Source organism: Bufo bufo, chromosome 3 (genome assembly GCF_905171765.1).
Source record: "Bufo bufo chromosome 3, aBufBuf1.1, whole genome shotgun sequence".
Taxonomy (NCBI): Eukaryota; Metazoa; Chordata; class Amphibia; order Anura; family Bufonidae; genus Bufo; species Bufo bufo.
In genome coordinates this window covers 596,290,758-596,317,189 of record NC_053391.1, presented here as the reverse complement: position 1 = coordinate 596,317,189, position 26,432 = coordinate 596,290,758, and the positions used below count along the sequence as shown (strand labels likewise).

General features: G+C 42.4%; 1 protein-coding gene and 1 long non-coding RNA gene across 2 annotated transcripts in view; one reads left to right on the top strand and one right to left on the bottom strand.

Moving 5' to 3' along the window:
* The window catches only part of LOC120996154, a 44,147-nt gene extending 42,947 nt beyond the window's left edge, over nucleotides 1-1,200 (top strand). The window contains exon 3 of the long non-coding RNA XR_005777735.1: nucleotides 971-1,200. This is a non-coding gene — a long non-coding RNA (uncharacterized LOC120996154). The remainder of the gene's footprint in view (nucleotides 1-970) is intronic.
* Nucleotides 1,201-9,562: 8,362 nt separating this feature from the next.
* Nucleotides 9,563-22,562, bottom strand: LOC120996152 (methyltransferase-like protein 7A). The gene is made up of 2 exons (XM_040425904.1): nucleotides 22,015-22,562; nucleotides 9,563-9,821 (listed from the first exon to the last, which is right to left on the bottom strand). Exons 1-2 carry the CDS (start codon nucleotides 22,510-22,512, stop codon nucleotides 9,582-9,584), a joined length of 738 nt encoding a protein of 245 aa, XP_040281838.1. The 5' UTR covers nucleotides 22,513-22,562; the 3' UTR covers nucleotides 9,563-9,581.
* Between the last annotated feature and the right edge of the window lie 3,870 nt (nucleotides 22,563-26,432).

Below are 26,432 nucleotides of genomic sequence, written 5' to 3'. Positions count from 1 at the left end.
TTCTTCCGGTCTCCAGAAAAGGTTTCTGGGAGCTTAATCTGGGGCTCAAAATGCGGACTGGAGGCCTGAGGAGTGGAAGAGCCTTGCCCTAACTCAAAAGAGCTGAGTTTTTCCCCTAACTCCTGCACCATCTGCGTCTGATTAGCGACATAGTCAGTCAGGGTCACCAGAGGATTCATAATCCAGTGGTTATTGGGCCTGTTAATCTGTTACGGTCACGTACACACACACACAGGGGGGGAGGGAAGTGACCACTGCGCTCCACCCTTACCCCTGGCCCTGCCTACTTGCCTCGCGAGTCCTAATGACAGGGGACAACTGGACGGCAATCCCTAACTTGGAATAAGTGCAGGGATGACAGACAGACAAACAACAGGACGTGAACGGACCGAGTCAATACCAGGAAAGCTACAAAGTACAAAGGATTAAGCAAAGAATGGTCAGGAGAAGCCGGGGTCAAATACCAGGAGAGCAGAGAAGTACAAGAGGAGTCCTAAGAGAGTAGTCAGGTGGGAGCCGAGGTCACAATACCAGGACGGATGCGCAGTACAGGAGGATTAGGCAAAAGGATGGTCAAGGAACAGGATCAGGTAAGTATTCAGCAGTCCAACAGATAGCCAGGAACCTAGAAATTAACAGGCAACCTGTAGCCAGCAGGCTGCCTGTATTTATAGTGGGGAGTGAGGGTCATGTGACGTGGCCAGCGTCACATGACCGACAGACCAACCAGTCGAGCACCGAGTGATCAGCTCGGCGCTCAAGGCAGACTAGGAGCAGGGAGCCACCCAGCTAGTAAAGCCGCCCTGGGAATGAGGTCAAACACAGAACCTCATTCCAAAAGCTAAGCAACAGTTCTGCGGGCAATGGGGGACCGAGTGCACCTTCGGAACCCCGTGACACCGGTGGTGGTGTGTTTTTTGTGTCTCCTTGCCCCCCCCCCCCCCCACCTTTTTTTGTGTTGTGTTTATAGGACTTAACTGAGATGAAATCTGGTTCCAGCTGGTTTGGATCCCTCTTCTGCCCAGTGACAGGTGTCCTGGGGTCAGCCGTTACTGTTAATTGGTCAGCTGTCCAGCAGCGGGAAGAAGTCCATCAGCTGATTGGTTGAAGCCTGCTGTGGCGGGAAGTCTGCAGGTTTAAAAGAAAGGACATCGCTATTAGTCACCTGCAGTTTTTAAGAAGACCTGTGCCCCACCCAGAGGTCACGCAAAGTTTTTTCTGGAAGAGTAAAAATACTCCTTTCACACGGGCGAGTATTCCGCACGGGTGCAATGCGTGAGGTGAACGCATTGCACCCGCACTGAATCCTGAGCCATTCATTTCTATGGGGCTGTGCACATGAGCGGTGATTTTCATGCGTTGCGTGAAAATCGCAGTATGCTCTATATTGTGCGTTTATCACGCAACGCAGGCCACCACAGGTTCTTTTCCTGCACACAGCAAAAAAGAAGACAGAAGAGAAGTGGATTAAGGTGAGTTAAAAAAAAAATTATTTTTTTTTTTACCCCTCCAGCCCAATTGTACTATGCATTCTGTATTAAGAGTGCTATTATTTTTCCTTATAACCATGTTATAAGGGAAAATAATACAATCTACCCAGCACCTAACCCAAACCCGAACTTCTGCAAAGAAGTTCGGGTTTGGGTACCAAACATGCCGATTTTTCTCACGCGAGTGCAAAACGCATTACAATGTTTTGCAACGCAACGCACCCGCACCTTTTCCCGCAACGCCCGTGTGAAAGAGGCCTAAGAGTATTATGATGCAGATTAATGTGCTTTTCTTTGATATCATTATTTCCTAATGATTTTATTAATGTCATTAGAGGTTTGAATTTTGATTGAGGCATTTCTTCTTTTGCCATTGTATAAAGTCTTGAATACTGCCATTTCTCCAGGAGTTACTTCATTGCATGCCACCAGAAATTGTTTTGCCAGTGTACTGCTACAGCTGCTGGTGGTATCATCTTCAGCTAATGAATCAATGACATTATCATCATGTAACAGTAAGGCATTACTAGAATTATCATCATGATGAGAGCTATCTTGCTCTGTATCCTCATTCTTTTCACTATTTCCATTTAAAGAGGACCTTTCACTAGAATAGAAAATCTAAACTAAGTATACAGACATGGAGAGCAGCGCCCAGGGATCTCCCTGCACTTACTGTTATCTCCGGGCGCCGCTCCGTTCTCCCGGTATAGCCTCCGGTATCTTCATATGTTCGGCTCCACCCAGTGGAACCTGCCGGCGTCTCCTTCTCCCATGCTGTAGCACTGGCCAATCGCAGCGCTCAGCTCATAGCCTGAGAGGTTTTTTTTCTCTCAGGCTATGAGCTGAGCGCTGCGATTGGCCAGCGCTACAGCCTGGGAGAAGGAGACGCCGGCAGGTTCCACTGGGTGGAGCCGAACATGAAGCTACCGGAGTCTATACTGGGTGAACGGAGCGGCGCCCAGGCATAACAGTAAGTGCAAGGAGATCCCTGGGCGCCGCTCTCCATGTCTGTATGCTTAGTTTAGAATTTCTATTCTAGTGAAAGGTCCTCTTTAAGTGGGAAACTTGGGTGTTGCCTGCACTCTTGTTAAAATATTTGAACAAGTTCACTTGTTGGTTTTTTTTTGTGGAACTGGAATCCATTACATATAAAAAAAATACATAAAAAGTGCTATCAGGCAAAACTTCTATCTAACTGAGTACTACACCACGTCCCCACTCTGGAAGTGGAACACAAGGCAGGACCACAGGTGGCGGGCAGCAGTAGGAAAAACAAAACCAACCACAAAGTGGCATTAGTGATAGGGTGGGGTACTCACATTATGCTATACACCCCAATTGACCGTTCACTAACCTGGCAGGCGGCAGCAGTAGGTGAAGGAAGGTGATGCTTCAGGCAGCAGCACTGTAGAAGTGGAAGGCGGCCAAACCACGGGGTGGTGAGCTGAAAGCAGCAGTGGGTAGAACTCTGGCTATTAGCTACTGGTAGCACTAGTGGCAGTGGACGGCAGTGCACACTGGAATGGAAGATGACAGGGTGGCAGCGGGTAGCAGTGGTGGCAGCAGATAGGGTGAGCTGAAAGGGTGAGCTGGTGGCAGGTAGCAGTGGCACTCCGAAAGGGAACACAGGGTGGTCTGGTGACAGGCAGACAGGATAGGTGATTTGGTAGGTGGCTTGGTGGTGATCTAACAAAGTGACGTCACATCAGTGATTAGTAGAAAGTTTTAACTCAGAGTACTACCCATCTAAGATCTAACGGATGCTAAAGGACAATATGGCCTTTTAGGGGTTAATAAATTACTTCATCCACTTGCACACACAGAGCAGTCGCTCCTCTAAGTGCAAGTGGATGAGGTGATTATTTTTTTTGTACACTAAAAAGACGCATTACAGGCTGAGCTGAGGACCACTTGGGGACATTGGGGGCTAGGTGTACTATCCCTGCACGGTGACATCACTGTGCAAAAACCCTGTCATGCCATTATTACATCACTTGTGCCCTGATCTGTGACATCATATGCATTAAACCTTTGCTTTAGTCAGGGGCTGTTGAGATCGCATTTTTGCTGTACATCAAACAGATATGTTTGTAAACAGAAAAAAACTTATAGAAAGTATGACTTGACATAATCATAGACTATAACTGGGAAAACTTAGTTCAAAAGTGCATACTTTTGACACGGTGATGTGCTGCCCCATGGTTACTTGATAGTAGATACGCCCTGACTTTACTGGTAGCAGTGGTGGAGAGGTCATTGCTGTGGCTTGCACTAGTCTTGGGTTAATATGGCTGGCAGCGCTGTTTCAGGACCTAATATGGCTAGTTGTTCTGGGGGTAACATGTCTCTGGCACTGTTCTGGGGGTAATGTGGCTGAAGAGGTTATGACTTATGAACAGACTGTGGCTGCTTCCTCTAATTACAGAACAGGCCGTCTCCGGTTGCTATGGGTAACAGCTGTACTGTACTCCTCAGTCCTCATGACGCAGACTGCCTGCACATTAGGAGCTGTACACTACAGATAAGCGCGGGAAATTGAAACGTTGTTGGTGACAAAACACTCACCATGCTGCCGGCCGTCACTTATGGGTAACCTGTGCGAACATTACCGAAAGTTACTACTAGCAGGGCTGGTCCCTGACAGGGCGCACACCGAGGACGAGCACCGCTATAGCTCACATATCCATATGTGTTCATAGCCGGGTTAGGCTCATACAGCATGTGAGGCTGAACAAGTTAAAACAAGGCGCTACAACAAGGCCACTTACCCCGCCAGTGACGATCGCGTGCGCCTCCTTCCTTACTTCAGAGCGGTGTGCCATTACTGTAAGGAGCTTTGTCATTGGTTGTTTTAGGCAGCAGCAGCATTGCTGCGCTGCCCTTGCCATGCACAGCGCTCACTGCGCTGATGAATGACAGGGAAAAGTCTAAGGTGTATTGGTACGCCTTAGACTTTTTCCAGGGAGTAAAATGGCCTGAACAGGCGTCTATGGCGCTTTTAATCCAAGATTAAGTTGTAGTGCCTTATTAACAATTTAATTGAGTAATTATGTGATCTGTTTCTCCATGTGATTTATTCCCCTACTCTGTTTTTTGCTGAACCCTTACTGTTTAGATAAACTACATAGTTTTATAATATAAGTATAGCGCCCAACAACTGGTTTGTTTGTGATTGTTTTTAAGTTTTGCACATCACTGATTCACCCCCTTTTCTTTCCCACAGGCAGCATCCACTGTGAGGCCCATTTTTTTACTTTTTTCCTGGCTTGTCAACTCTTCCATATGCGCCCACCGGGACTACCATGAACCGATCCCTCAATTATTCCTATTTGGAATGGCCAGCACTCGTTATAGACAAACTAGGGGGGAGTCTTTTCTTTAGGTTGGCCTAAGGGGCTGGTTTGCATGATTGGGGTCCATGGTTCTTAACCCTGGGAACTGGATGGTCATTTCACATGACCCCTTTTATCCCGTGCTTGGATGTAGTGTGGCCATGCCCAGTCTAATGGGCTGTCAACACTATATGAAAAGGGGAAGTGTGAATGGTCACCTCGGTACTCCTATAAAGGACCGATGGTCATCCAAATGCTGACCATGATCCTGTGGAGACCGAGGCAGTGGGGGGACTCATGACATGACTAGTAGCCGCCTCAACGCCGACACTAGCCGATTGTGTTCCCCTTGTGTGTATACAAGCAACCTTGTGCCATTTACCTATACATAAACAGTTAATGTTCTCTCCCCCGATGTAGTTGCCCATATGGGGTGTCTGGTAAGCCGTATTCATTAATATAAATATTCTAATATAAATATTCCAATATTATTTAGCCACTGGAATTAGAGAGAGGTCTGGTTTATTTATGTCTCTATAGTATGTGAAGTCTGTCGGTGGAGCTCTCCTTAGCTGGATGCCTCGGGTGGGAAGTATCTCAGTTTCCTGGGAGATTGCTTCCTCCCCCTGACAACAGCTGACGACGGCAATACCCGTGACCTCCCTTTTTTTTCCATTGGCTGCTGAGCGACACGTGAGAGGGACGGCGCATGCGCTGTCGGAGCAGGGACATGCCGGGATTTGGCACCTGAATTCTCCATGTATAGCGCAGGACCTCACAGAAATGCTGCACACTTAACATAAGTGCATGAATTTATGTTATTTTTATATATGAGAATACTGTCCATTTCATAAGATATGTAATATGGATACTTTTGGTGTGATACTCCCACTTTGGGGGAGGTGATAGGGACTACCACAACACAGCGACTTAAAAAGATTAAAATAGACAAATTGCCAGGACCAGATGGCATACACCCCCGTATCCTAAGGGAATTAAGTAATGTCATAGCCAGACCCTTATTTCTGATATTTGCAGACTCTATACTGACAGGGAATGTCCCACAGGATTGGCGCATAGCAAATGTGGTGCCAACATTCAAAAAGGGTCCAAAAACAGAGCCTGGAAACTATAGGCCTGTAAGTTTAACATCTGTTGTGGGTAAACTGTTTGAAGGTTTTCTGAGAGATGCTATGTTAGAGCATCTCAACAGAAATAAGCAAATAACGCCATATCAGCATGGCTTCATGAGGGATCGGTCATGCCAAACTAATTTAATCAGTTTCTATGAGGAGGTAAGTTCTAGACTTGACAGCGGCGAATCAATGGATGTTGTATATCTGGACTTCTCCAAAGCATTTGACACTGTACCACATAAAAGGTTAGTATATAAAATGAGAATGCTCGGACTGGGAGAAAACGTCTCTATGTGGGTAAGTAACTGGCTCAATGATAAAAAACAGAGGGTGGTTATTAGTGGTACACACTCAGATTGGGTCACTGTCACTAGTGGGGTTCCTCAGGGGTCAGTATTGGGCCCTATTCTCTTCAATATATTTATTAATGATCTTGTAGAAGGCTTGCATAGTAAAATATAAATTATAGCAGATGACACTAAACTGTGTAAAGTAATTAACACTGAAGAGGACAATATACTACTACAGAGGGATCTGGATAGATTGGAGGCCTGAGCAGATAAGTGGCAGATGAGGCTTAACACTGACAAATGTAAAGTTATGCACATGGGAAGGAATAATGCAAGTCACCTGTACATACTAAATGGTAAAACACTCAGTAACACTGACATGGAAAAGGACCTAGGAATTTTAATAAACCGCAAACTAAGCTGCAAAAACCAGTGTCAGGCAGCTGCATAGATGCCCGTGATGAGAACATATTCCTACCACTTTACAAATCATTAGTCAGACCACACATGGAGTACTGTGTACAGTTCTGGGCTCCTGTGAACAAGGCAGACATAGCAGAGCTGGAGAGGGTCCAGAGGTGGGCAACTAAAGTAATAATTGGAATGGGGCAACTACAGTACCCTGAAAGATTATCAAAATTAGGGTTATTCACTTTAGAAAAAAGACGACTGAGGGGAGATCTAATTACTATGTATAAATATATCAGGGGTCAGTACAGAGATCTATCCCATCATCTATTTATCCCCAGGACTGTGACGAGGGGACATCCTCTGCGTCTGGAGGAAAGAAGGTTTGTACACAAACATAGAAGAGGATTCTTTACGGTAAGAGCAGTGAGACTATGGAGCTCTCTGCCTGAGGAGGTGGTGATAGTGAGTACAATAAAATAATTAAAAAGGGGCCTGGATGTATTTCTGGAGCGTAATAATATTACAGGCTATAGCTACTAGAGAGGGGTCGTTGATCCAGGGAGTTATTCTGATTGCCTGATTGGAGTCGGGAAGGAATATTTTATTCCCCTAAAGTGAGGAAAATTGGCTTCTACCTCACAGGGTTTGTTTTTTTTGCCTTCCTCTGGATCAACTTGCAGGATGACAGGCCGAACTGGATGGACAAATGTCTTTTTTCGGCCTTATGTACTATGTTACTATGTTACTATGTTACTATGTTACACTATTTAAGGCACAATATTATACTATGATCACACTGCTTGAGAAAGACCAATCATGGTCGAAACGTCGCAGTGATTATGCTGCTGTTTGAATAAAACAACCAGATTTTTTTCCCCTGATTGGCGAGTGCTGTGGATTCTTTTACTTTGGGGCCCCTCTGGTTGATGTCGCTTTTTCCCTGCACTTGTTTTATTGTAATTCATTTTATTGATTTTGTCTAATAAAATATAGTACTGATTCCATGCGGTCTGGTAGTTCTTTTATAGGTGTATGCAGCTTCTCAGTGCATAGGTAGAAAGACCCAAAGTCTCCCATTATTAACTGGCTGTGCATTAACCCTTTCCACAGCGTAGCGCAAGAAATGTGCGAATGAACAGGATATAGTAAAATAAATATATAAAATGCAGTTCAACAATATAAAGCAGTATAAGTGCAAAAAACAGCATAAATTACGGTGCAAGTTAACCTTTTCAATAATAAAGTAGGGAGTTGATGGCTTTGCATAGGGGGAATTGTCCACAAACGTCCATGCTACAGAGTCTCCTTGCCGCAGGAGACTGTGGAAGTGGTTAGATATGTGGAAAATGTGCAACACAGAATGAAGTTCTCTAGATCATCAAGCCAAATTATTCCCAGGTCCCAAACACTTAGACCAAAGGTGCATCGCAGCCTCTCTTTTCCCAGTAAAATATTTTATTGTCTAGTTTTGAAAATCATTTTCTTTGTGGGGATGGGGTTTGTATTATGTAATAAATTTTTTTCAGGTATTCAAAATTTGTCTCTTATCTTTTTATGAGGGTTGAGAGTATAATATACCAACCGTGTCAGGATATTGATGACCTATCCTCAGGATGGATCATTATATAAAATTTCCATGGATTCAGTTCCTGGCACCCACTGTGGATAAGCTGTTTGTGGTGGTAGAGCTGTCTGTGCATGTGATAATTTGGCTTAAAAATTGAAGGGCATTATGTTGCATGAAGCAGCAGAGCAGAGTAATTGCAATAACTCTTCCCATTCCAATGAACTGGGTGAGCAGTGGTAATTACACTGTACCACCGCTACTAGTGAGACAACACCACTATAAATCACAATACTGATGTTTTCATCCATGCACGGGGAGAAGCAGCAGTGGCAGTGCGGGGACCAGGAGCAGGGAACCAGGTAAGTATATTCATTGTGAGGGGCCTTGCATATGGGGGGATATAGTCTTGGATTACACCTTTAACTGCTTCCCGACCGCCTAACGCAGGGATGCGTCCTGCCACGGTCGATTCATTCCTCCTGGACGCATCCATGCGTCATCTCGCGAGACGCGAGATTTCGGTCAGAGCCGGCCCACGCATGCGCATTCGCACACTCAAAGGAAGGAGAGTATCTGCTGTCCCCTGTCTGGATCCAGCTATTTGAAAGAGAGGTTGTCCCAGGAAGACCAGTTCCAGTGTATGGGAAGAAAACCTTATCATCAAGCAAGGCCGCACGGTTGCTGTGAGCTTGGTGGCCATCCCGGGTAAGCGGCATCCTAGGGCCCAGAACGGACGCAGGTCAGTACACCTGATTACCAATTGTACTTTACTGTTTGGCGCCTAAAGTAACAGAGACTAGCCTAGGCCTTGTATTAGCTAGTTAGATAGGGTTATAGCCTTGTTAGGCCTTACTGTACTGGACTGCAGCGCAGTAATTGACTTGCAGGCTCTGATGCGTCTGCCACCGGTTAGGTGTGTCCTCTAAAGCGGCACAGTACGACTTGTAGGCTCTGCTGTGTACGCCAACGGGCTAGGCCTGTCCCTCGGACAGGGACGGTGACTGTGGGCCTGGGGTATTACTTATACTGTTTGTACTTGTGTTAATACTGTTTCCAAAGTAAAGTTTATATTCTTGCATATACAGCTGGTGTCAGTGTCGCTTTCCTTGTCTGTGACTTCGCTGTATTCTGGGGAGCCCACCCCGGTACACGGCTTACAACTATGTAACAGGTCAGTCAGTTTCATAGGAACAAATCTGCTGACAGATGCCCTTTAATCAATGCTGAATTTCAGCTTATTCCAAAGGGTTCACTTACTTTTTATTTCAGCTGCGTAATACTCTTGGAAACAAAATACAACATATGCTGAATAACGAAACTTTGAGTTTATCTGTAAAATGGTGTCAATGTATTTATTTCACAGCATATCCAATAATATGAGGAATAACGACATTCAAAGGTAAGGGGCCAGTTATGTGGCGCAGGTTCAAGACAGAGAACTTTGCATTCTCCAGGTCTTTCCATGTGGTCTTTCTTATGCTACATCCAGCAAAAATCAACTTCCAGGAGGGATTCAGGACTTTCTGAAAAAAACTAATCCAGCTGGATTCATCTGGGTCAGCCACGTGTTCCATGAAGTAGAAAGCTCCACCCTATAATAAGAAATAAACATGTAATCATTTTAACAGTAGTTCATATGGCTTTAAGTCCAGACATTTCCTGTGTCATGTGTGGGCATTTCCATCTTAGGCTAATTTCACATATATGGTAAGGCATCCGGCAGGCTGGATGCAGCATTGCTGGATGGTACCAGAATGTCCGCCAGCGCCATTAACTATAATGGGTTCGAGTGGAGATCTGGCTGCTACGCAGCAAATATGCCAGGCTTCAGCCGGAAAAAAAACAATGCATGCAGCGATTTTTTTTTTTTTGACCAGTCGATTCCTGGCTTTCTATGCCGGAACAGCCTGTCAGAAGGCTGTACCGCATGTGTGAAAGTAGCCCCAGTTGTTCTTATGCTGATAAGTTATTGTTATATTTTTTTTATTTAACTAATAAAATTATTCATTTTAAATATTCAAAGTGTTAGGTATTACTTCCTTTTATGGTTTCTCTTTCTCCATTGACAGTTCCAGCAAATTCGGGCTGTCCTAGGCTGAAATTTGGATGTTTATGTAAGTGCAGCCCATAAATGAGCATCCCCAGGTAGGTTTGGGGGCATTCCTGGGTATGGGGCTTACATGGCCAAAATTTACCAATTACAATGTTCGTATGTATCAGATGCAGCCATCCAATCTCTATAGTAAGCCATGTACAGACTTGTTTATGTGCAGCAATATGAGTGGTGGGACAAGCTCTCTTGATGCCTGTTCCCAGTCCATAAGGTCCGCATATCTGTTGAATGGACAATCAATTTAATTACCTTCAGTAACCGATTCTTCCACCAATTTCTGGATTATTTTTGTTATGGAAATATTAATAGTTGTAATCTGCTCGCATAAAACTTTGTGTAAAGAAATAGGTAAATCTCTTTTCCATCAACCACAGTCAGAGGCAGACACAGGTGTTACCATCTTGATTGAATTCTTGCTGAGCACTTCTCCTCCCTGCCCAGTCTGATTCTTTTATTTACTCACAAAAGGTGTAAAAAGGGCTGGCCCATAACAATGATGCAGGAAGTGATGACATACAGGAAGTGATGACATACAGGAAGTGATGACATAGGAAGATGAGAACATAGCCAGCTCACAAACACATGTATACAATAACCACTGGAGCCAACTTTATCCAGCCTTGCTCAGTGATCAATGCCAGATAACGTTACTATGATCCTCATGCATGTTTATCTACAGAATAACGTCATTATCTCCAGCTGCTGATCAGGCGCACTAGAGACAACAAACGCACGTTCCTTTCATATATTGTTCTCTTAACAAATGCATTCATGCCAAGCCAATAAATCCGCGTCTTGCGCGGGGGCCCTAGCCGGCGTCCATACATCTGCCAACAAAACACTGCTCTGCTGAACACATCAGTCTCCCCCGGCCCACAGCCCAGTGGATTGCACTTAGTGCTTACAAACCGGCAAACGCCCCCCTACACACTGAGAACACGTCTCCAAGCCCATGAGAAGGTTTTCATACTGACGGTTTTACCACTGGTCCCGATTCAACCCAAGTACCCTCTGCTAGAGCGTTCTTTGGCTAAATCCGACACAGGGAGACAGATGACAATCTATAAAAACACACACACATCCTAAGATAAAATGTCTGCATAATAAAATTTCCACAACATTTTGTATAATCCCACTAGTTCCTGCTCCTTGCTGGCTTTACCTTCCCCCCCACCTCCATCCCTTACATTTTCCTGGGTTTCTACTACTGGTTTGGATCTACTGCATAGGACAATGGAGGGATGGCATGATTCTGCGACCATAATAAGCCCTGTATGATTTTTTATAGCACAGGTGATTAATGTTAGGCTGATTGGGGTCCCAATGGGGATGTGGATTTGTTGGCCACTGCTATTTATGTATTCACTATAGAGTTGTATAGAATGTAAACGTGCATGCTCAACTACTACTTCATACAACTCCTTGGTTTGGTCTTGGTATGGATGAATGGTGTCATTTGTCATCGCCACGAGGGCAAGTATCCCCTTCATGCCTCCCTAGGCACAATGCTATACTTTTGGTTGTTGCTGTGCCTGATTCTTAAGCTCACAACAGATTATTCCTATGGAAGTGAAATGGGGTCAGAGTCAGTACCTAGCAGTACACGGTAAAAATCCATATACACAGTAATACAGAACTCTTATGGTGTCCTCCTCTAAAGGGACTACTTCAATATCCACTACTCACAAAAAGTTTGGCTTGTGGGTGAAATTTCAGAATGAACCTAAAAAATGGAGACATCCTAAGCCACATTAAGCTCCGCAAAAAACAAGCTTAATGTCACTCATTTGCCTTGTGGGTAGCCAAAATCCATGAAACTTCCAGGATAGGTTTGGGAAGCTGGTAACTAAGGTTGTACAAAGTTTCAAGGCAATTGATTGAGGTTTAGGCACATTATGGTACATTAAGCTCTTTTTACATTAAGCTAAATGTAAAAAAGGAATAGTTTAATGTGAATAACTTTTGGTATGTTTTATCAAATGACCCCAAATCTTCAGAATATGTTGGCATAGAAAGAGTTTTGTAGGATAGGAAGTTTGGGGGAAATCGGTTAACATCTGAGTATTTTGTACGTTAAGCCACATTAAGCTTATCAAAAAACAAGCTTAATGTCACTTATTTGTCTTGTGGGGAGCCAAAATCCATGAAACGTCCAGGATAGGTTTGGGAGGCTTGGAACTTTGGTTGTGCAAAGTTTCAAGGCAATTGATTAAGGTTTAGGCACATTATGGTACATTAAGCTACATTAAGCCATTTTCACATTAAATATTTTAGGATGTCCCTGGAAATAACTGATTAAAATCACTGAAATGTGAACTAGGCCTAAAGATGCGGAGATAAATCAATTCTGGAATTAAGCAAATATTTGAAGCAAAGCAGGCAGTAATTGGTTGTATCAGGTTCCAGAAGGGTTTTGAAAATGCATTTAAGCCATATATGAGAAATAGTACCTAGATTTACATCTCTAGCATTTCAGTGGATGGTTTGGATTGCAGCAATTCTGATGTTTTATACTAACATGAGACCAATTGATACCTCAGTTTAACAAATTAGTACAGCTTAACCCCTTAGGGACACATGATGTATCGGTACGCCATGTTCCCCGAGTCCTTGTGGTGTTCCGATCACCGCCGGGCGGTGATCGGAACACGGTGCCTGCTCAAATCATTGAGCAGGCACCTCGGCTAAATGCGCGCGGGGGGGTCCCGTGACCCCGCCGTGTCGGCGATTGCCGCAAACCGCAGGTCAATTCAGACCTGCGGTTTGCGGCTTTTACCTGCTGCGGCGGCGGTGCCATCAGGTCCCCATGCGGCTGAGGGGGGGACCCGATGGCATAGAAGACAGCGCGATGCCTTCTACAGAAGTATTGGAATGCATTGTAAAGGAATATATCTCCAAAAGTTCAAGTCCCAAAGTGGGACAAAAAATAAGTTGAAAAAATTAAGTTTTCCCCCAAAAAAATAAAAGTTTCAAGTAAAAATAAACAAAAACGTCATTTTCCCCAAAAAAAGTTTAAAAAAATTGGTAAAAAATAGGGAGGAAAAAAAAAGTATACATATTAGGTATCGCCGCGTCCGTATCGACCGGCTCTATAAACATATCACATGACCTAACCCCTCAGATGAACACCATAAAAAAAATATGCTAAATAAACCATTTTTTGTCACCTTACATCACAAAAAGTGTAATAGCAAGCGATCAAAAAGTCACACACACCCCAAAATAGTGCCAATAAAACCGTCATCTCATCCTGCAAAAATCATACCCTACTCAAGGTAATCGCCCAAAAACTGAAAAAATTATGGCTCTCAGACTATGGAAACAAAATGAAATCATTGTATAAAACTTACATAAAAAAAAAAAAGTATACATATTAGGTATCGCCGCATCCGTGACAACCTGGTCTATAAAAATATCACATGATCTAACCTGTCAGATGAATGTTGTAAATAACAAAAAATAAAAACGGTGCCAAAACAGCTATTTCTTGTTATCTTGCCTCACAAAAAGTGCAATATAGAGCAACCAAAAATCATATGTACCCTAAACTAGTACCAACAATACTGCCACCCTATCCCGTAGTTTCTAAAATGGGGCCACTTTTTGGGAGTTTCTACTCTAGGGGTGCATCAGGGGGACTTCAAATGGGACATGGTGTAAAAAAAAACAGTCCAGCAAAATCTGCCTTCCAAAAACCGTATGGCATTCCTTTCCTTCTGCGCCCTTCTTTGTGCCCGTACAGCAGTTTATGACCACATATGGGGTGTTTCTGTAAACTAAAGAATCAGGGCCATAAATATTGAGTTTTGTTTGGCTGTTAACCCTTGCTTTGTTACTGGGAAAAATTGCTTAAAATGGAAAATATGCCCAAAAATTTAAATTCTGAAATTTCATCTCCATTTGCCAATAACTCTTGTGGAACACCTAAAGGGTTAACGACGTTTGTAAAATCCGTTTTGAATACCTTGAGGGGTGTAGTTTCTTAGATGGGGTCACTTTTATGGAGTTTCTACTTTAGGGGTGCATCAGGGGGGGCTTTAAATGGGACATGGTGTCAAAAAAAACAGTCCAGCAAAATCTGCCTTCCAAAAACCGTATGGCATTCCTTTCCTTCTGCGCCCTGCCGTGTGCCCGTACAGAGGTTTACGACCACATATGGGGTGTTTCTGTAAACTACAGAATCAGGGCCATAAATATTGAGTTTGGTTTGGCTGTTAACCCTTTTGTAACCAGAAAAAAAATATTAAAATGAAAAATCTGCCAAAAAAAGTGAAATTTTGAAATTGTATCTCTATTTTCCATTAATTCTTGTGGAACACCTAAAGGGTTAACAAAGTTTGTAAAATCAGTTTTGCATACCTTGAGGGGTGTCGTTTATAGAATGGGGTAATTTTTGGGTGGTTTCTATTATGTAAGCCTCGCAAAGTGACTTCAGACCTGAACTGGTCCCTAAAAATTGGGTTTTTGAAAATTTCAGAAAAATTTCAAGATTTGCTTCTAAACTTCTAAGCCTTGTAACATCCCCAAAAAATAAAATATCATTCCCAAAATGATCCAAAAATGAAGTAGACATATGGGGAATGTAAGGTAATAACGATTTTTTGAGGTATTACTATGTATTATAGAAGTAGAGAAATTGAAACTTGGAAATTTGCAATTTTTTATACATTTTTGGTAAATTTAGTATTTTTTTATAAATAAAAATGATTTTTTTTTTACTTCATTTTACCAGTGTCATGAATTACAATATGTGACGAAAAAACAAATTTAGAATGGCCTGGATAAGTCAAAGCGTTTTAAAGTTATCAGCATTTAAAGTGACACTGGTCAGATTTGCAAAAAATGGCCTGGTCCTTAAGGTGAAATAGGGCTGAGTCCTTAAGGGGTTAAGTGGAACCTTTATTTTGCCTAGACCCACAAGGCCATAGGGTAGCTGTCCCTAGACAGCATTGATCACTTGCTGTATGTATCTTCGTTATATTTATGGTGGCAAAATATAAAGCCATGGGTTTAGGGTTCCACCTCCCTGGATCTCACAGGCCGGAAGCTGTATGAGTAATACACACTGTATTACTCATACAGCCAATGCATTCCAATACAGAAGTATTGAAATGCATTGTAAACGATTAGACCCCCAAAAGTTCAAGTCCCAAAGTGGGACAAAAAAAAAAGTTTAAAAAAAAAGTTTAAAAAAAAAGTTTTTCCCCCAAAAAATGTAACATTTCAAGTAAAAAAATAAACAAAAACGTCATTTTCCCCAAATAAAGTTAAAAAAACATGGTCCGTGTCTGGTATTGTAAAATGCATGGGGGTGAGTTACAACACCATTCATGGGCCATCATCAAGATTCAAGGAGGGAAGGGAATAGAAGCAATCCCTTTTTTTAATCCTGTAAAACCACTTTAAAAACCCTATCCTATTGCTTGGGCCACTGGCATCCTGCTCGGTGGTAGTTCTTGATAACAGCACTTATACTTAAAGGGGTTTTCCAGGTTCAGAGCTGACCCCAGATATAAACTCCCCTTCACTCCTTTACCATGTACGAGTGGAGCATCAAAGCATTTTCTTGCTCCGATGCTCCACTTGCCTTGCACTGCATAAAAAAATTTGCTGTGGGGCCCAGTCATTTTTTAGTTACACCACTGACTGTAGCTACTAATCATTCTGCTAGTGGGGTTAATCTCGGAGTGGGGTATAGGTTACCAGAGGCTCCCCTAGGCATGGGATTCAGCAAGTTCCCTTAAGTTTTCCAGATCCGGGTGTATTACATCGGAGAACCATATTACCGGCTGAGTCCCAATCTGGTGCTGTGGCGGCAACGGCAGGGCAGCTGGAGATGTTCACTTCCATTGCTTTGTGCGCCACTTAACTCTTCAGCTGGGTGGTAGGTGTGTGTAGTGTATTTATGTGTTTGTGTGTTGCATATATATGGTGTATGTATATATAAACATGTGTCGTGATGCTGCGTGTCCACCATTAAGTAGGGAACCAGTTGTTAAAAATTTGAATCCGACCCCTGGGCTCCCCCATGATAAAATATTAGTACTGTGTCTGTCTCCCTGTTATGACAGGCAGCACTGACCATTACAATGTGTCAGGAAAGCTGTAGTACTATAGTTACTGCAGTAGAATGGACAGCATTGTGTGGCAGTAAAGAACCAATGAACCGAAACATGAATATTTTCTATAACACCTGGCTGCCAACTATCCCGAATTTGCCAGGACTGTTCCTGATTTTCAGAGACAGTCCTGGCCAATTCATGCTGTACTGAGCTGAGAAATAGGTGGGGCTAACACAACCCCCACCCACAAATGTGTGTTTCTGGGCGGGTCTGGGGCATTCCCGGGGGCACGTATCCCTAGCAAAGAGTAGTTTTCCAAGGTCTTTGGTAAGTCCTGCTTTAGGACCTGGAATTTTTAAAGGGGTTCACTGGATTCAGGGTTGAACCCCGATAAAAGCTCTTCTTTATTCTTTTTAATATATATACGAAAGAAGCATCGGAGCAAGGAAATGCTCCGATGCTCCACTCGTATATATAGTAAAAAGAATAAAGAAGAGCTTATATCGGGGTTCAACCCTGAACAGCTTCCGTCAGCGCTATAGACCGCTCATCTGTGCCGTGACATCACTAGGCTCACTGCTAGGTGGAAATCTCCATCTAGCAAAGTAAACCAACAGAACTTGCGCTGTGCAATGCAGGACAAGGCAAGGAGACGCATTGGAGCAAGGAAATGCTCTGATGCTCCACCTGTATATAGTAAAGTATAAAGAATACTATTCTTTACTATAGTATAGTAAAGAATAAAGAAAAGTTTACAATATATCCTGGTTCAGCCCTGAAACCAGAGAACTGTAGCTGGCCAGCTAAGACCTGTCCTAGGTTGCTAATATAGCTTGTGTGTTTATACAGCTAGACCTGCCAATAACCTTAATACAGTTCTTATGTTTGTGTGATAAAGACAAAAGCAGAGTTATTAACAGCGACTTCATGTTTAGATGTCATATAACTGTTATATTTTGTGTTCACAGAAGTAGAAAAGATATTATGCCTTTAACCCTGACCGGGCTCATTTTCACTTTAAGGACCAGGCCATTTTTTACAAATCTGACCAGTGTCACTTTCATAAAGTGATAACTTTTACCCCTTAGGGACTTAGGACATACCGGTACGCCATGTTTGCCGAGTCCTTAAGGACTCAGGACGTATCGGTACGTCCTAAGTTTAAAAAAAGATTGCGGCGCGGTGGGGGTTAATTGTGACAGGAGGCATCCTGTCACAACGCCGGGGGGGTTCATGTGACCCCCCGTATCAATTCAGACCTGCGGTTTGCGGCGGCGATCAGGCGTGCCATCGGGTCCCCATGCGGCTGTAGGGGGGACCCGATGGCATGGAAGGCAGCGCGATGTCTAAGAAAGGCATCGCGCTGCCTTCCGGTGACGAGCCTGTGAGATCCAGCTCCCTGGATCTCACAGGCCGGAAGCTGTATGAGTAATACACACTGTATTACTCATACAGTGTGTATGAGTAATACACACTGTATGAGTAATACAGTGTGTATTACTCATACACACTGTATGAGTAATACAGTGTGTATGAGTAATACACACTGTATTACTCATACAGCCAATGCATTCCAATACAGAAGTATTGAAATGCATTGTAAACGATTAGACCCCCAAAAGTTCAAGTCCCAAAGTGGGACAAAAAATAAAGTGAAAAAAAAAAGCTAAAAAAAAAAGGTTTTCCCCACAAAAAATGTTAACATTTCAAGTGAAAAAATAAACAAAAACGTCATTTTCCCCAAATAAAGTTAAAAAAAAATTGGTAAAAAATAGGGGAAAAAAAAAAAAGTATACATATTTGGTATCGCCACGTCCGTATCGACCGGCTCTATAAAAATATCACATGACCTAACCCCTCAGATGAACACCATAAAAAAAAAAAAAGTACAACAGCAAGCGATAAAAAAGGCGTTTGCCCACCAAAATAGTACCAATCTAACCGACACCTCATCCCGCAAAAAATGAGCCCCTACCTGAGACAATTGCCCAAAAAATAAAAAAAACTATGGCTCAGAATATAGAGACACTAAAACATAATTTTCTTTTGGTTTCAAAAATTATATTATTGTGTAAAACTTACATAAATAAAAAAAAGTATACATATTAGGTATCGCTGCGTCTGTATTGACTGGATCTATAAAAATATCACATGACCTAACCCCTCAGATGAACACCGTAAAAAATAAAAAATATAAACTGTGCTAAATAAACCATTTTTTGTCACCTTACATCACAAAAAGTGTAATAGCAAGCGATCAAAAAGTCACACGCACACCAAAATAGTGCCAATAAAACCGTCATCTCATCCCGCAAAAATCATGCCCTACCCAAGATAATCGCCCAAAAACTGAAAAAATTATGGCTCTCAGACTATGGAGACACTAAATCATGATTTTTTTTGCTTAAAAAAAGAAATCATTGTGTAAAACTTACATAAATAAAAAAAAAAGTATACATATTAGGTATCGCCGCATCCGTGACAACCTGGTCTATAAAAATATCACATGATCTAACCTGTCAGATGAATGTTGTAAATAACAAAAAATAAAACGGTGCCAAAACAGCTATTTCTTGTTATCTTGCCTCACAAAAAGTGTAATATAGAGCAACCAAAAATCATATGTACCCTAAACTAGTACCAACAATACTGCCACCCTATCCCGTAGTTTCTAAAATGGGGCCACTTTTTTGGAGTTTCTACTTTAGGGGTGCATCAGGGGGGCTTCAAATGGGACATGGTGTCAAAAAAACCAGTCCAGCAAAATCTGCCTTCCAAAAACCATATGGCATTCCTTTCCTTCTGCGCCCTGCCGTGTGCCCGTACAGAGGTTTACGACCACATATGGGATGTTTCTGTAAACTACAGAATCAGAGCCATAAATATTGAGTTTGGTTTGGCTGTTAACCCTTGCTTTGTAGCTGGAAAAAAAATAATAAAATGGAAAATCTGCCAAAAAAGTGAAATTTTGAAATTGTATCTCTATTTTCCATTAATTCTTGTGGAACACCTAAAGGGTTAACAAAGTTTGTAAAATCAGTTTTGAATACCTTGAGGGGTGTAGTTTCTAGAATGGTGTCATTTTTGGTTGGTTTCTATTATGTAAGCCTCGCAAAGTGACTTCAGACCTGAACTGGTCCCTAAAAATTGGGTTTTTGAAAATTTCAGAAAAATTTCAAGATTTGCTTCTAAACTTCTAAGCCTTGTAACATCCCCAAAAAATAAAATATCATTCCCAAAATGATCCAAACATGAAGTAGACATATGGGGAATGTAAAGTAATAACTATTTTTGGAGGTATTACTATGTATTATATGTAGAAGTAGAGAAATTGAAACTTGGAAATTTACACTTTTTTACAAATTTTGGCAAATTTGGTATTTTTTTATAAATAAAAATGAATTTTTTTTACTTCATTTTACCAGTGTCATAAAGTACAATATGCGACGAAAAAACAATCTCATAATGGCCTGGATAAGTCAAAGCGTTTTAAAGTTATCAGCACTTAAAGTGACACTGGTCAGATTTGCAAAAAATCCGTAAGGTGAAATAGGGCCGAGTCCTTAAGGGGTTAAAACGCTTTAACTTATCCAGGCCATTCTGAGAATGTTTTTTTGTCACATATTGTACTTCATGACAAAATGGAGTAAAAAAAAATGCATTTTTATTTATAAAAAAATACCAAATTTCCAAGTTTCAATTTCTCTACTTCTATAATACATAGTAATACCTACAAAAATAGTTATTACTTTACATTCCCCATATGTCTACTTCATGTTAGGATCATTTTGGGAATGATATTTTATTTTTGGGGGACGTTACAAGACTTTAGAAGCAAATCTTGACATTTTCAAAAACCAACTTTTTAAGGACCAGTTCAGGTCTGAGGTCACTTTGCGAGGCTTACATAATAAAAACCACCCAAAAATGACCCCATTCTAGAAACTACACCCCTCAAGGTATTCCAAACTGATTTTCCAAACTTTGTTAACCCTTTAGGTGTTCCACAAGAATTAATAGAAAATAGAGATACAATTTAAAAATTTCAATTTTTTGGCAGATTTTCCATTTTAATATTTTTTTTTTACTTTTACAAAGCAAGGGTTAACATCCAAAGAAAACTTAATATTTATGGCCCTGATTCTGTAGTTTACAGAAACACCCCATATGTGGTCGTAATCTACTGTACGGGCACACGGCAGGGTACAGAAGGAAAGGAATGCCATGCGGTTTTTGGAAGGCAGATTTTGCTGGACTGGTTTTTTTGACACCATGTCCCATTTGAAGCCTCCCTGATGCACCTAGAGTAGAAACTCGATAAAAGTGGCCCCATCTAAGAAACTACATCCCTCAAGGTATTCAAAACTGATTTTTACAAATGCTGTTAACCCTTTAGGTGTTCCACAAGAATTATTGGAAAATAGAGATACAATTTCAAAATTTCACTTTTTTGGCAGATTTTACATTTTAATAATTTTTTTCCAGTTACAATGCAAGGGTTAACAGACAAACAAAACAATATTTATGGCTCTGATTCTGTAGTTTACAGAAACACCCCATATGTGGTCGTAAACCTCTGTACGGGCACACGGCAGGGCGCAGAAAGAAAAGAATGCCATACGTTTTTTGGAAGGCAGATTTTGCTGGACTGTTTTTTTGACACCATGCCCCATTTGAAGCCCCCCTGATGCACCCCTAGAGTAGAAACTCCAAAAAAGTGACCCCATTTTAGAAACTAGGGGACAGGGAACTATGGAGGTCACAGTTAAGGGGATGGTCCGCTATGGAGGCCAGTGTTAAGGGGCGGGGTGCTGTGGAACTCACTGTTAAGGGGGCGGGGTGTTGTGGAGGTCACATTTTAAGGGAACAGAGCGCTGTAGAGGTCACTGTTAAGTGGGCGGGTTACGTTGAATTCACTGTTAACGAGATGGGGCACTGTGGAGGTCACTGTTATAGTGGATACTGTCGATATCTTTTAATGACATACACAAACATTAAATTATATAGATGAAATATACCTGTGCGAAGCCGGGTCCTTCTGCTAGTATAATTATATTTTTGAAGGTACAACTGTAAAGCAGAATCCAGTGTACTGTTGCTAGAATAGACAAGTTTGCAAAAACCCAGCCTTAAATAAGTTGTCCAGGTTTTTTTTTTTTTTATCTTAACACCAGCCAGTGGTGGTGTGATCTATTAGCATCTATATGGATGGGGTCACTTGCATTGCTTCAGCCAATGACTGGTCTCAGCAGTGATGTATTTCCACTAGGTCACATGCTACTTGGGAGACATGTCACTGCTGAGGCCAGTCATTGGCTGCAGCAGTGCATACAACCCCGTCTGTGCATTCGTGGAATCTGGAAATCTGGTGAAGACAGCCAGGGAGCCAGAACAGAGCTCAAGGAACAGGTACGTATGTTTTTCTTTACAGGTCCTTCTGGATGGGGTGGAACAAGCCTTTCAAGTACCGAACTACTCTGTGTCCTAAGGGTTTAACACTATCATGCAGCTTTTAAACTGTAATAGTTTTTTTTCAGCTACTTTATAAGAACACAAACTGATTGCTTATATAATAAATAAAAAGGACGTTACAAGTAGTACACAACTCACCGGCCGGAGGACTCTCTGGATCTCTTTCAGTACAGCTGGTGTGTTAAGCACAGAACAAGTCAGCGACGTACACGCAACAACATCCATAGAGCCATCAGCCACAGGCGTCATGTTGTCAGCAGATGCTACCAAAAAGCGCTCGTGGGTCAGGTGGTCATTTTCTGCTTGGCTTTTGCTCAGGAACTTTTGGAAGTTCGGGTTGATATCCAAGCAGGTCACTTTGCAGCCCCTGGGATAAAATTTGAAGTTTGCACCTGTGCCACAGCCAAGCTCTAGGAGCCTGAGCTCTTTGGAATCGCACGAAAAGTCAGAGATATTGCTAAAGAGTCTTCTTTTCTGATCCTCCATGAATTTGTGGTAGATGTCAGAGAAAATGTTCATGAAAAATGGAAAACATTTCCTAATAAATGAATCCCAAATGCCAAGATAATTAAGGATGTGAGCAGGCAGCATGATGACAGCCATTATAAACTGCAGAAGAAATATAATCCCAGGCATGGTGACCGAGTTGAATGTTGCAGGCAGAGAGAGTGGATTCAGAGTGAGGCTCAGCTTCTCTGGTCCACCCCTCACTCTACAACGAGGGGGGGGGAGGGCTACACAGTGCAGGGTCTGTGAAAACTTCTACTCAGCACATGTGCACAAACTCACACCCTATGTAGGCATTTTCTAAGAGCAACAACCATGCTATAGACATACATGCATGCTGTGATCATAGCAGAATTCAGGAAAATGAGAGTTGTGTTTTGCTCGGACAACAGTAACAATAATCAACGCCGTATCTACTCAAACAGAAACATGGGTCTTGATGGATCAGTTGTGTAGTGTCCCTATTCTGCCACAGATGTACGTTAGAGAAAATCCCCTGATTGGTTGTGAGTGATAGCCCCTGTTCAAGCAATGGTAGATAGCTGAACTCACTAATATCTCCAGATATAGGCACCAGTTGCATGTGATAATCGAGTGAGGAGAATACAATGGTGAAGCTTTGATAATTTATTGATTTGCCTTGAAAACAAATGCAGGGAATTAGGGAATGCTAGAGGATATTAGAGGTCAAAAAGAATTGCTCTCACCAGCTTGAAGTCTGCAACAAAGAGGAAGGACGAAGGACCTTACAGAGGATGTGATGTCACAAAAGAGGGAGGAGAGCAATGGAATGGAAATTTACATAACACACTATAAAATGTATTATAAGAATAACCACAGGGTGGCAGCGTTACACAACATAGTAAAAGATAAGATAATGCAAACACAACAATTAGTAGAATAGAAGAATAAAGGCTGGAACAGCACACTCCCCGTCTGAAATCCTTGGATTTCACTATATATGCAACTGAAAAACCAAAAACAAACAAAAGGAACACACTGGAAATGGTGGACTGGAACAGTCCAACGCCTTGAGTCTTCTGGTACCCAGGAATAAATTTCCTCAAGTAAAGAATCATTCCTCTACGGGTAAGAGGAGAACAATCTCAGATGCAGGCCTGATAAAGGATTTGGGATGGCCTTGTTTTGCGATAGTCACTCCCACCTTGCGAACTTTGCCATCTTCACTGATGAAGACTTTTGAGATGAGTCCCATGGGCCAGGAGTTTCTTTCCACCTTCTGGTCTTTCATGAGTACAAGATCTCCTATCTGTAAGTTTGGCTTGACCTGTTGCCACTTTCTACGTGCTTGCAGAAGCGTTAAGTACTCTTTTTTCCACCTGCTCCAGAAACAGTTGGCGAGATGTTGAACGTGCTTCCACTGTTTCAGATATATGTTACTAGAAGAAAACTCTTCAGGTGAATTAGGAACAGATCCAAACTTCTGAGTGAGAAGAGTTGCTGGAGTGAGAATGACAGGGGATTCTGGATCCATAGATACAGGTACAAGAGGTCTTGAGTTGACAATAGCGGATACCTCAGCCAGGAAGGTAGTCAAAGTCTCATGGGTGAGCCTTCAGAAGTTTGAGTCCATCAGCATACAGTCCAATATTTTGCGGGTGATGCCTATCATTCTTTCCCATGAACCGCCCATATGAGAGACATGCACAACCATTATTGGCTAAGTAGTCTTGAACTGGTTTAGAGTCAATTTGCAACTCTCGACAGGCTCCTATGAAGTTGGTTCCACAGTCAGATCTTATTTGCTTTACTGGTCCTCTGATGGCGAGGAATCGTCTTAAAGCATTGATGAAGCTAGAAGCGTTTATGGATTCTATTGCTTCAATGTGTATAGCACGCACACTTAAGCATGTAAACAACACTGCCCATCATTTGCTTTCTGCATGACCACCTCTGGTCTTACGTGCAGTGACTGTCCATGGCCCAAAGACGTCCAGACCAACATAAGTGAACGGTGGTTCGGTGCTTGTCCTATCAACTGGCAAATCAGACATTTGTTGATGTTGTAATTTTCCTCTCGCCTTGTGACATTTAATGCAATGGTGAATAATATGAGCAACCTGTCTTTTTGCTCCCACTATTCAAAGACCTGCGGCTCTTAAAGCTGGACTCTTTCATGATAATGCCGTATAAGCAATGTAGTAACGTGGTGTTTGGCAGGAATAATGAGGGGATTCATTTCTGAAATCTCTAGCTTAGCCTTGTTTAGGCGACCACCAACTCTCAGCATGCCACAATCATCAATTACTGGTTTCAAGTTGACAATAGGGCTGCCTCTTGGTATATCTTGCTTGTCATGTATACATTTCAGTTCCATTTTAAATGCACTCTGCTGTACGTTACGTATCACAAGCAATTCACTTAGAATAATGTCTTCTGCCGTTAGAGGTTTATGGCACAGGTGCCAACTGCGACAGTCAGTGTTATGCTTCTCAGCATGAAAACAATGAACAATGTGGACTAACCTTGCAATGATGTGAATGAGTCTTGACCATCTAGAGAAGCGTTCAAAGCGATGACAGCCCAAGCCAGCCCTCCTTTCAGACTTGGTGACGAAGGTACTAACTTCAGGCCGGATCTCTGGATCTTCATGAGGGTCCTGGAGACTGAAGACGTCTTGGATAGGAGTTTCTTCATCCTGGTTCAGCAGAAACGCTGGACCTGTCAACCAAGAAGAAGTTGCAGAGACTCTACCAGATGCCGGTCTGGTGGCGCAATCTGCGGGATTGAGATGAAATGGAACATAGTGCCACTGTTCAGGTTTAGAGGATCTTCTAACCCTTTCAATGCGGTTACTGACATAAACGTAGAAGCGTTTTGACTGGTTGTAGATGTAACCCAGGACAACCTTAGTGTCTGTGTAAAATTGAATGTCATCCACCTGAATATCCAGCTCACGTTGTATAAAGTCCGCAATCTCTACGGCTAGCACAGTCCCACAAAGTTCGAGTCTAGGAATGGTGTGCTCAGGTTTTGGAACAAATTTTGCCTTTCCAAACAGAAATCCAACATGTGCTTGATTGGAATAGTCTATTACCTTTAAATAAGCAACAGCTGCGATGGCTTCAGTAGACGCATCTGAGAAGATGTGGATTTCTCTCCTCCGAGTGGCTGTAAGGGATGTTGGAGTGTAACACCTTGGTATGTGAATACTGTCTAATGCATGCAAGCATTCCTTCCACAACTCCCACTTTTGTTGTTTGTCAGAGGGCAGTGGAGCATCCCAGTCAGATACAGACTCTGAGAACTGTCTTAACAGGAATTTGCCTTGTACAGTCAAAGGTGCCACAAATCCCAGGGGATCATATAGGCTGTTCGCCACTGAGAGAACTCCCCGTTTAGTAAATGGATTATCTGCACAGTTAACTTGAAATCCAAGGGAGTCATTTGCTAAGTTCCACCTCGGGCCCAGACTTCTCTGTACTGGTGGATTGTCTATCCCTAGATTCAAATCTCTGAATTCTGTGGCATGATCGCTGGGCTGGAAGGCTTTCATTACGGCAGCACAGTTAGAGGCTATCTTATGTAACCTTAGACGAGACTTTGAAAGAATACCTTGTGTCCTTTTAAGCAGATCTATGGCCTCCTCCGCTGTAGGGAAGGATTTAAGTGCGTCGTCCACATAGAAGTCTCTCACGACAAAGTTTCTGGCATGTTCCCCAAATTCTGACTCACCATCTAAGGCAGCCCTACGTAGGCCATATGTAGTAACAGCAGGTGAAGGACTGTTACCAAACACGTGCACCTTCATGCGGCATTCAACCATTTCTTTGCTGGTGTCATTGTCTCTGTGCCAAAGAAACCTAAGATAGTTTCTATGATCTTGCCGCACGATAAAGCAGTGGAACATTTGTTCAATGTCAGCAGTAATGGCTACTGGCTCCTTTCTGAATCTCATGAGCACTCCCACCAGATTATTGGTCAGGTTCGGACCGGTGAGAAGGACGTCGTTCAGAGATACGCCGTTATTTTTGGCACTTGAATCGAATACCACTCTTATTTGGTTTGGCTTCCGTGGGTGATATACC